The following is an 11,933-nucleotide window of genomic DNA, read 5'->3' on the forward strand; positions in this document are numbered from 1 at the left end:
CAGCAATGGCGGGTGGAACATGGAATGAAGGGAAGCTGCAAGGGAAGGCACCAAGGCCATCTAGTGGTGGCTCTCAAAACCGCAGCTATTGAGGAAGCTTCTACATCCCGGGAAGACCTGAATGAAGTGGGAGAGGAGAGGATTGTTAAAATAAGCCTAAGGCCTGGGAGGGGGTGACCCCATAGAGACCCTGCGGGGAGATCTGGGTACCTCACTTCTGGGGGTTTTATCTGGATTAGGATTAGGATTAGTTAGGTTAGGGTGGGAGGAAGGCTTTCCCCAATGCTATTGAACATCTTTATGCACCCTCTGGGACAGCTTGTCCGGAGCTATGGGCTGGGAGGCCATCAATATGCAGATGACACCCAGCTTTATCTGCTCATAGACAGCCACCCAGACACATTTGCCAGATGTTAGGAAGCCCACAGCAAGGAAGTTAATTTCTTTTAATTATATTATTAGATTTGTAGACCTCCACTCTCAGCCCAGCTGGCTCGTGGCAGTTTACGTTAAAAATAAAATCGACATTAAAACCACGATACAATTGATGGCAGCAACAGACAACATTCTGCTTTCCCCTGCAGATCCTCAACTCTTCTGCTCACAGTGGTCATGTCTCACTAGATGATCAGATGATCCTGGATGCCTCTCGATCCATGGAGGCACAGGTCACAGAAGTAGCTTGCATGGCGTTCTACCATCTTCTCCAGGCGGGGCTACTAGCGCCCTACCTGCCTTCAGACTGTTTGGTCACAGTGATCCATGCGACGGCCACCTCTAGATGGAACTTCTGTAACTCCCTCTACACTGGCCTACCCTTGTCCTTGATTCTGAAACTCCAGCTGGTACAGAATGCAGCTGCTAGAGCCCTCACTGGTTCATCTTGGAGGACCCATATCCAGCCTGCACTGATGCAGCTACATTGGTTACCAGTCGTGGCCCAGATCAAGTTCAAGGTCTTGGTTTTGACCTCTAATGCCATCCTTAGGCCCTACCCATCTGATGGACTCCTTGTCTGCTTATGCCCCCCACAGGGCTCTTCATTCTGCAAGCACTAATCTGTTGATGGTCCCTGATCCCAGAAAGATATTCCTGGCCTCGACCCGGGCAAGGGCCTTTTTGGTTCTGGCCCTGACCTGGTGAAATGAGCTCGTGGGAGAGCTGTGAGAGCTATCAGCATTCCGCAGGGCCTGTAAAACGGAGCTCTTCCACCAGCGGCCGGTTGAGGCCGGAATTCTTAAGATCGATGGGCCCTGCTCAGGCTACACTGTACCATCTGGCAAACCCTTTGTTTGATGACTGTGGGGAGGTAAAAAGGTAAAGGTATCCCCTGTGCAAGCACTGAGTCATGTCTGACCCTTGGGGTGAAGCCCTCCAGCGTTTTCATGGCAGACTCAATACGGGGTGGTTTGCCAGTGCCTTCCTGTGGGGAGGTAGGAGGGTCTTTTTAGCCACCAGAGATTTTGGGGCTTTTGTGTTTAATGGGACTGGAGTTTTTATGGCGTATTATGTTGTAATTTGCCTTGAGTCCCAGGGGGAAGGCAGATGATGATTATGGTGAATAATAATAATAATAATAATAATAATAATAATAATAATAATAATAATAATACACAACCCATTAGTTTACCTATTCTATCACTTATGAACATTACATCAGATGCATACCAAAAGTAACAACTGCTCCTATGAAGGTGCTCTCTTCTAGTAAAAGCAATCACTAGGCTGTACTAAAATTAGTACTTTATTTTTAGCAAAGACTTGCTGAGTGGTGACTTGTTGAGCAACATACCATAACCATATAGTTAAAGCAAGATGCACCAGGAGAGCTATTTGTGTGGGAGCCATAAAAACCAACCGCATTAAGTGCCAATGAAAGAATGAAGCTGTAAAAGTCACAGCAGAGTTCACTTTTTGTTTTAAAATCGCCTTCCATTCCTCTCCCCACAACAGACACCCTATGAGGTTAGGGGGTGGCGGCTGAGAGAGCTCTGAGATTACTGCTCTGTGAGAACAGCTCTGTCAGGACTGTGACTAGCCCAAGGTCACCCAGCTGGCTGTATGTGGAGTAGCGGGGAATCAAACCTGGTTCGCCAGATTAGAAGCCACCACTCTTAACCACTATACCAAGATGGTGGATTGGATAAACATTTGGAGCAGAGGTCCATGAGTGAATATCAGCCACCAGGTTTAGAAGGAACACATTGCCTGGGGCAGTGATGACCTCTATTCTTAGTGCTTGGGGGGCAAGAGGGGGAGGGCTTCTGGAGTTCTGGCTCCATTAGTGGACCATCTGATGGCACCTGGGCTTTGGACACTGTGTGATAAGAGTGTTTTGGACTGGATGGGTCACTGGCCTGATCCAACATGGCTTCTCTACTCTTCTTGGGAGCCAGCATGGTAAAGAGCGTGGTAAAGAGCAGCTGCCTCTGGAGAACCAGGTTTGATTCCCCACTCCTCCACATGGAGTCAGCTGGGTGACCTTGGACCAGTCACTATTTCTCTCAGCCTCACCATACCGCACACTTTGTCTGGCGTGGGAAGAAGCAGAATAGCCAACTGTAAGCTGCTTTGAGACTCCTTCAGATAGTAAAAAGGGTGTTAGTAAAAAATAGCTCTTCTTCTGTTCTGCCTGATATCTCCTAATTTCTTGATCTATTTACTGAGTACTGGAGCCTCTATAGAAGGCAACTGATTAAAAAGGGAATTCATCGACCACCCCTAAATGGTGTAAAGTCAACAGATAAACAAACAGCAACAAAAACCTCATGGGCAGGCAGTTTTATGTCATGCAACAAAACAGATTCAGAGGTGAAAAGATAAACAAACCTCACGCGTCTACTGAGGATCACCAAGAGGCATTATGATACAATTATGGGTGGAAATCCGAGGAAGCACAGCGACTGGGATTTGTTGAGCCCTGAGATTGAAGAAGATCCCTGAATGGCCACACAGTACAAAATACTGCAGGATTGGTAAATTTCCAGCTATGCCACTTCTGTAATCAAACACCAAACTGAAATGTGCACCATCAAAAGATGCCCAGCAATTCCAGACTGCAGACAGTCTAGGACATTGCATGCTCTATGGTCATCTAAATGCACACAGAATCACATGTCTAAGGGTCAATACTGAGCCTGTGTCGCACAGTGTATTTTCAGAGCCACATAGCGGGAATTATGGGACAATAATCCAAAATTCTGGCTACTATCCCAGGAATAAGAATGTTCAGGGCAAAGTTTACAGCTTCTGCTGGAAATGTTACACTATGCCGCTTTCACAAAATCTGTAACTATTTTAAAGCTATTTAAAAGTGAAAATTGAGGCAGACTGATACAGAAGGACTTCAACAAGAATCTTATTTCCTTGCCGGGCTACTCTTGGGGAAATTCCATATCTAATGGAAGTAATGGACTAATACGGATGTAAACAGCAAAATGAGTGTAAAGGGCTGCTCCAGATGGTGGGCGAAGGGGACACATGTGAGAACACAACCTATTCCCTCTCCAGGAAAGGGCATGTCCAGGAAGAGCATCAACTAGAAGGCTCTGATCCGCCTGCAGCTGCGTCTTTACTTGGTGTTTTCCAATGTCACTCAGGTGGGATTATTATTTTTTAAGATCTCCCAGCAGCACTCATTTCCATGACTACTGAGGAAAGAGAATCCAAGGGAGCTCACCAAAATCCTTGTTACAGCTTTCAACAGCCTCATGATGAGGGCATGTGATGGGTAACCTACCCCTTTCCAGCTGTACCACAGATTGTGTTTCTGTTCCTTTTTGTGAAGAAGTATGACAACAGAGGAGTAACAACTGCATTTGTGGAGATGACTACAACTTATTTCTAGCTCTCTCTACTGCCTCAGAAGGTCATCATCTTGTGCCATTATTGCCCTTAAGAAGAAGAGTTGGTTCTTAGATGGCACTTTTCCCTACCCAAAGGAATTTCAAAGCGGCTTCTAGTCGCCTTCCCTTCCTCTCCCCACAACAGACACCCTGTGAGGGAGGGGAGGCTGAGAGATCTCTGAGATTACAGAAGAAGAAGAAGAAGAAGAAGAAGAAGAAGAAGAAGAAGAAGAAGAAGAAGAAGAAGAAGAAGAAGAAGAAGAAGAAGAAGAAGAAGAAGAAGAAGAAGAAGAAGAAGAAGAAGAAGAAGAAGAAGAAGAAGAAGAGTTGGTTCTTAGATGCCGCTTTTCTCTACCCGAAGGAGTCTCAAAGCGGCTTCCAGTCGCCTTCCCTTTCCTCTCTCCACAACAGACACCCTGTGAGGTGGGTGAGGCTGAAAGAGCCCATAATTAAGAGGAGGAGGTTCAGAAAAGCCAACAACTAGGACCAAGTCATAATACAGTTGCAGTCTAACCCTCTCAACAGGGTGACATGAGAGAGGAAGGGATCAGATGAGAGGGGAAGGAACCAGTGTGGCAATATGTGGTTTGGATCTTATTACTGTTAGATGGATCGAGAACTGGCTGACAGGTCGCACCCAAAGGGTGCTTGTAAATGCTTTGTCACCTTCTTGGAGAACAGTGATGAGTGGAGTGGCTCAAAGATCTATCCCGGGCCCTGTGTTGTTCAGCATATTTATAAATGATTTTGATGAAGAAACAGAAGGGGACGACAGAGAATGAGGTGGCTGGATGGAGTCACTGAACCAGTCGGTGCGAGCTTAAATGGACTCTGGGGAATGGTAGAGGACAGGAAGGCCTGGAGGATCATTGTCCATGGGGTCGTGATGGGTCAGACACGACTTCGCAACTAACAACAACAAAAGATTTGTGATCAGGGTGTGATCAGGAATGCAAGAGTTGTCTTGCAATCTAGTGAGCTGTCTTGCAGAAGGACTTCCCCCGAGGTTCCAAGTTTCCAACGGGACACCTGAAGCAGCAATGAGACCAATGTACAACCACTGAGAGTACCCCAGGTCTCTCCCTGCATGGAAGAGTGATCTTGTGGTATGCTGAGGTTTCGTTGAGAGACAGCTTGGGGGAAAGCAAGACCCTTGGAAGGCAAGTCAACAGCTGTGAAGTGCCAGCGGAGGAGGGCTCTAGTGCTTGTTGGGGATGTAATTCCCCACCTTCCCTCAGACGGAGACAGACTGGGGGCGGGGGGGTGTGTGGTTTAGCCATTCTTATGGAATATTTTGATGTGTAGGACTCAGTACAGGCCTCCCTCAGTCCAAAGAGGGCTGGAGAAGTTTGCCAACTAAGATAAAGGCTTCTCCTACGCAGCAGGTCTTTGAGTGATGCACTTCTGCAGTGGGGAGGGAGATGGAGGGCAGCGGATTCCCTGGACCTTATCCCCTCTAGTTGAACAATGATTAGTACCCTGGTGAATTATGGATGGGTTGGATTGTAGCCTAGAGTTAGTTATTTGTTCATGCAGTGGCCGATGCTAGCCAGAGAGGCTCCATTTTTGGAGGGATCTGGCAAAGCACCATTAGCGAAGTGGTTTTTATTGGTCTGTTAGATAGTAATTAGTTGGGGTTGGATGGGTTAGTATTAGAACAAAGGACAGATTCTTTATACCAGCAGCCCTGAAACTATATTCTGCGAAGTCTCTAGCCCAACTCATTTATGGTGCATTTTTAGGTGCTCCGATATCAGATATTATCAAACTTGAGAGGTCCAGTCTAAATTCCTTCAGGCACTCCTCCAGCTTCCATGCTGTGTAACCAACTCAATGGTGCATCTGGAAACAGGAATGTGAATGGTTCAAGATAAAATCTGCCTGTCAGCAATAGGAATGTGGATGAAATTAACCCACAATTCACGGGGTGTAGCTTCTTTAACCCTGAAAGACAACTCCCAGTCATCTTGGACCAAGAGTTAAATAAATCCAAAGCCTGGGCTTCTCCACACATTTCCTGTCTAAATTAGCTCAAGATCAAACTGCATCATTAGTTAAGCAGTGGATACAGGACAACTGACATCAACTGGACCGCAGTAAAGCTCCAAATTTTTGGTCCCAGTTAAAACGAGATATGCTCTGGCCCCTGCCACTTATCTGTCTCAGCTGGTAATAAGTAAACAAAGAAGGGCATTTCCCCTTTCAAGATGCTCTGTCCTGCCTTCAGCTCTAGTAGAGGGTTGCAATAAGAGTATCCCCCTTACACTGAGACAATGTTATTGTGGGAGTGGCCAAATTGAAACAAGAGAGCATATATTGTTCCCCAGCCCTGCTTAAGAAGACATTCGGGGCAATTTGACTGAACCACTCATTTAAAAAGTTTCCAGAATATCAGGCTACTAAATGGTGAGACCCCCCCCCCAGGTGACAATTTAGCTGACTTTTCGCTGCTGCCCTTAAAATCTGATGCTCCAAAGTAATACAGTTTTAAGTTCTATTTTATGATATGATATGATGTTTTAAATGGTAATACATTTAATAACCATATTGTTTTGGTCTCTTATGCTTCTGTCTATATATAACGTGGTCGGAACGACTGCAATAAAGTTTGACTGACTGTATTAATAACAGCAACAGGTTATAAGGTAAGACTAGCTAGGTTAGGTGGTGGTTTATCTCTAGGGGCTAAGTGAGGGGATGGCTGCAGTCTTTCCAAGGAATAATCAAAGTGCAGGAAGGGTTGGGAGTCCTGACCATAATGGGTCAAGGCAGGGGTGGTCAACCTGTGGTCCTCCAGATGTTCATGAACTACAATTCCCACGAGCCCCTGCCAGCATTTGCTGGCAGGGGCTCATGGGAATTGTAGTCCATGAACATCTGGAGGACCACAGGTTGACTACCCCTGGATCAAGGGATATATCATGGCGGGAGGAGATCTGACAATAGAAGGGCTTCAAAGTATGGGTAAGCTTGCAACCCTTCTAATCTCCATCCCATCCCAAAATACGCTGGGGAGGAGGCTACGGTGCTGCCGACACTGATGGTATGCAACGCCAGGTCAATTAGTAACAAAACCTTGCCTCTGCGGGAGTATTTGCCAGAGCACAGGGTCAACCTGGAATGTGTGATAGAGACCTGGGAGAGGCAGTCGCCTTGAAAGATCTAGCTCCCCCCCCCCAGTTCTCGGACCTTCATTGGTCTTGGCCCTCAGGTGGGGGGGGGCTGGCAATACTGATCCAGGAGGATTTTGCCTACAGGGTTCTAATAGCGCTGTTGATCCTGGGGGTGGAACGTGTCAGCCTAGGATGGGATCCGGCTGAGAACTTGGCCATTCAGTTGGTGTACCGTCCGCCTAAACACTGCCAGGTGCCCTGTTGGAATTCTTGGAGGCAGTGACCCTTGGACTGCAGTTCCCCAAACTTTTGGTTTGGGGGGAGTTCAATTGTCCATACTGAGTCATTGTCTCCAGGACTTGGCTTGGACCTGGTGTTGACCATGGCAATGCTGGGGTTCTTGCAATTTGTTATCAGTCCCACCTATAAGGCCAGACATATCCTCGATTTGATCTTTGGTGCTGGAGTAGAGGTGGATCTGATGGCAGCTAATGCTGTCACATTGTCAGACCACCACACCTTGAAGTCCCAGATTTGAGTACACGACCTTCCTGTTTGGGTAGTGGGTACATTTTAGCCTTATAGATCCGGATAGGTTTCTGAATGTTCTGAAGGACCCAATGTCTCCCAGAGATTGATTGGTGGCCCTGGCGGACTGGCAGTTCCCCAGTAACCTCAAACTGGCTCCCTGGTATTCAGGGGAGCTACATGAAAGAGGGAAGTGAGATGACTAGAGTGAGTATGAAGGAAGATTTGGGATGAAGCTACGAGAACATACTATTGCACGCTTATGAGGGCATATGAGATGGTGCTGGTGAGATGGTGCTCCCAGATACATGGGAGGTTTATGCTGTCTCCATTGCATCCGCAATCTTACACCCCACTCAATTATTTAGGGTAGTTTGGTCCCTTACGGCTCTCCAGGGAGGGTGCCAAGATAGTAGTCAACTGGAACTCGGTTGCGAGCCTTTGATGAGCTACTTCATGGATAAAATCCAGTTGTTCTGGCCATGGTATGCATGGCCCTGACCAGGGCCTGGGAGAGCTGAGGGTCCTGATTGGGCTGACTCAGTCCTGCAGGTCCTGAAAGATAGAGCTTTTCTGCCAGGCTTTTGTTTGAGGCCAGGCAGATGAAGATCTGCCCCTCCTCTAGTGCTCCAAATTCTATATCCTTCCCAGGAAATATGGCAGTTGACTGCAGGCTTAGAGAAGGGAAGGGGGTTGTATTGGTTGTTTGAATGTATTTTATCAAATATTGTAAGCTGCCATGAGCTAGCTGGCTAGGAGCAATGGCCTAAAAATCAATCAGTCAATCAATCATCCCTACCAGTATTCCATTGCAACAACAGCGCTGGTTCAATTAAGGTTTATGTGCTCTACTCCTCCTGCTCCAATTTAATTCCAGCAGAATGCAGCATTTAGCACCACTCTGTCCACAACCAGCTTTTTTCTGGGGAATTGGCAATTTGATGAATAAAACAGATCAATCTTATCAACTTATCAGTCAAAATAAACCTAAACCCAAACTGAACACCCTAAGTCAAGGTCTAAAGTGGATCAAACAAACAACAAGCACATACCTTTAATGGCATAAAAATTACTATACAAGGACAGAGAAGAAAATATACCAAAGAGTGAAAAATGTTAAATCAATCTCATATGAGAGTGAAAGTTAGTCTGAGGAAGAGTGCTTGCACTCGAAAGCTCATGCCTTGAATAAATTTTTGTTGGTCTTAAAGGTGCCTGACTGGACCCTGATTTTATTATCAGAGTGAAAGGGTCTCCTTCCCAGTAATGGGATAAGGTATATCTTCCCCACCAAGGAATATTTAGGGCAATGAATCAGCTCATGGGCCGTTGACTCGGCTCGATTGAGTTGACAGGAGCAGAGTCATCCACCCTGGGGAGTGTTGCTGAATTGGCAATCTGATGAATAAAACAGATACATCTTATCAACTGATCAGTCAAAATAAACCAAAACCAAACATCCTCTATAGATACGCAGCAATTCTCAGTAAACTGGGACTTAAAAGTGGATTGCAACTTTGGGTGCCTGTTACCTGGGAGGAAGGATGGTCTATTTTAAATGAAGTCAGTGGCTTGAAAGGCCAAGAGGGAGGAGAAGGAACTGGGTAGACTGAGAGGAAGCGGCTCTGGACCCCGCCCTATCTTGGCTCCACCTCCCAAATCTGTATATAATCCCACCCTTGGTTCAGTTCTGGACGTGTGAAACAACCAATTAGAATCTGTTCCCACACGTACTGCTAAAGTTCCTTGCTCAGAATGGTATATACATGTACACATTAACTATTTGTACACCGCTCAGGGAGCAGTATAAATAACTGGTTAAGGGGGGCGGGGTGTCCAGGATACAGAACCCCAAGGGGCCAATGAGAAGGCGTGCGCAGAGTGGCCAATCGGAAGGCGCAAAGGGCCTTCCAATGGGCCCATTACCCCACTGCCTGGAGGTTGCTGCGGCCCCGGGGAGTTGGAAGGTCGGCGGACACCCAGGGAGAGGCTTCCATGAGGGCCTTGTAGCAGGCCCACCGCGCCTGCTCCAAGGCTCGCAGGAAAGCCGGGGAATCGCTGGGGAGGGGAGCGGCTGGGGGAGGCTACCCTGTGGCCATTGGAGCAGGCCCGACACGTCCCTGACGGACTGGGCCTGCTCCGAGGGCCGCAGGGAAGGCTCCGCCGCCCGCCCCCTCCCCGCTGACTCCGCTGCTTCCATGATGCGCCGGGCCTGTTCCGAGGCCCACAGGGGAGTCGGCGGGGAGAGGAGCTGCTCCCGCAGGGAGCCCTGAGAGTCAACAGGGAGGGGGGCCCTTCAAAGCCTGTCCTTACTTTGAGCTAGTTAAAAATAAAATACATTCAATGTTAACAGATTCTGGCAAAGTTACAGTAGACTCTTGCTATATGCAGATTCGTGATTCCTGGTACCACTCCCTGGAAGTCAGTGGTCAAACTGCAGGATGTCTTCCACCATAAGATCAACCATCACTGCATTATTCAGTTTTGAAGGGAATTTAGCTGTTCTGCTCTGGGGAGGCAGCAAACCTCTGCCTCCCACAGATTTCGCCATCCAGAGTGATCCTGAGAACAGTCCCCCACAAATGGCGAGTGTCCACGCTACTTTACAAGCCAGTCCCGAAAAGCACAGTCAGTGTACAATCCGGCCTCACGTCAAAGTCTGCGAGCCACTGGCTGCATTTGTCAGAACGAAACAAAGAGAACATGATGCTCAGCGCAATGATTCCTCCAGGAGACCCCAGCACCGCATAAACTTGGCAAAGTCAGGTCAAGTCCTTTCTCCTCACAATTATGCTCTCCCCACCACTCCTGCTACTGTTACCAAGTGATATTCATAAATAAAAAAGGCTGGCCACATACACAAGCGCATCAAGGACTACATGGTACATTTCGCCACAGCTAAATAATTAGCCATCAGTGGTCTGGTCATCGGATGATATTAACCAGGAAATGGGTGGTTTCACATGTTAAGAAACAAACACTATTCCTGCGCTTACATTGGTGATGTCGGCTGCAAATGCACCAAGTGCAGTCACAACACCTGCTTTTCCAATTCCTTCTTGAATGTCTGCTGTGGGAAATGCTGGAGGACAAACAGCAATTGTGTTTATACCTGAAGTATGGGACCACTCAGGAGTCATAGTTTAATTGGAACGGGTGTGTATTATGCAGCCTGGAAAGGTGGCTTATGGGAGAATCAGTAATCTCCAGGACCACCTGGGGAAAGTTGGAGCAAAGTTTACCTGCTTGTGTTGGGAGGCTTGGCCTAAGCTCCTGTTAGAAATTATGTCTTCATTTACACTTCAACCCCGCCATTCCCCGCAAAGGATCAGGCCTGCTGCGTGATAAGCCTTTCCTGCCTTCTCTAGTTGCCAACTTGCTGCTGGGCCTGAAAATCCTCTCAAAAGCTGAGGTGCACATATGACTAAAATGCCCTGCACTTAGGGGAAGGAACTAGGCAAAATTTCACTCTTAATCACAGAGGAGGTTTTGGATTAGCAACAGTGTGGTGAGCCAAAAAGGAAGGTGAAGAACGCTCAGCTCCATCAAGTCTTCCCCCAAACTTTCCCATTAGGTCCAAGTGTAAGATCTTCTAATACCAACCTCAAGAAGGGCCAGGGCCTTTTTGGCTGTGGCCCAGCCTGGTGGAACCGGCGGTCAGTCATGACCCAAGCCCTGAGGGACTGACTGGCCAAAGCAGTGCAGGGCCTGTGTAAGGGTGCTCTTCCACCCGAACTAACCCAGGGGTGGTCAACCTGTGGCCCTCCAGAGCCCCTGCCAGCGCCTGCTGGGAATAGTAGTCCACGGACCTCTGGAGGAGCACGGGCTGACCAGCCCTGTAATGCAGCGCAGAAGGCGTATGGGCCGCCCTCCCTCCCTCCATCTCGGGGATGACCACAACCCGAGTAGGGGCCCTTCAAGCTGCCCGTCACTGGGCTGGGGGTGGAGGGTGAGGGTCTCCAGCGCTGGGCCTGCTCTGCCCTGCCCTGCCCTGGCCGCTGGGGGGCGCCATCAGGACCCCGGGCCGGGCTGGGCCAGGAGGGGCGCCGTGGGCGGCGGAGGGGAAGGGGGCCGCGGGGCTGGGGGCCGGCGGGGGGGGAGCCCAGGCGGACCAAGCCGGAGACGCCCCCTCCTCCAGTGCGGGATGGGGCGGGGGGGGGGTCTGCTCACCAGAATGCGCTTGAAGAGGTTGCTCTCCTTGGGCGGCAGCGGCGGCGGCGGCGGCATCGCGGGGGGGGGGGAGGCGGGAGGGGCCCCACGGCGAACAGCAGCAGCAGCAGCAGCAGGAGGAGGCCGGCCGCACTACATGGCGCGCCCGGGGAGAGCTCCGCTCCGCCGGCCCAGGCCCAGGCCCAGCGCCGCCGCCCGGCCCCTTCCGCCGCCGCCGCCGCCGCCGCGACGCCCCTAGCGGCCGCCCCGCCCGGCCCAGCCCGGCCCAGCCCAGCCA

At 49.2% G+C, this 11,933-nt stretch overlaps 1 protein-coding gene across 2 annotated transcripts in view; it reads right to left on the minus strand.

Annotated features, from left to right (window-relative positions):
• Window positions 1-11,871, minus strand: part of NAA16 (N-alpha-acetyltransferase 16, NatA auxiliary subunit) — a 73,209-nt gene extending 61,338 nt beyond the window's left edge. For both annotated transcript variants that reach the window (XM_077344090.1, XM_077344089.1), the window contains exon 1: window positions 11,657-11,871. In XM_077344090.1, coding sequence (XP_077200205.1) covers window positions 11,657-11,713 — 57 coding nt within the window. In that variant the 5' untranslated portion in view covers window positions 11,714-11,871. The remainder of the gene's footprint in view (window positions 1-11,656) is intronic.
• Window positions 11,872-11,933: the final 62 nt, after the last annotated feature.

Source organism: Paroedura picta, chromosome 6 (assembly GCF_049243985.1).
Source record: "Paroedura picta isolate Pp20150507F chromosome 6, Ppicta_v3.0, whole genome shotgun sequence".
NCBI classification, from domain to species: domain Eukaryota; kingdom Metazoa; phylum Chordata; class Lepidosauria; order Squamata; family Gekkonidae; genus Paroedura; species Paroedura picta.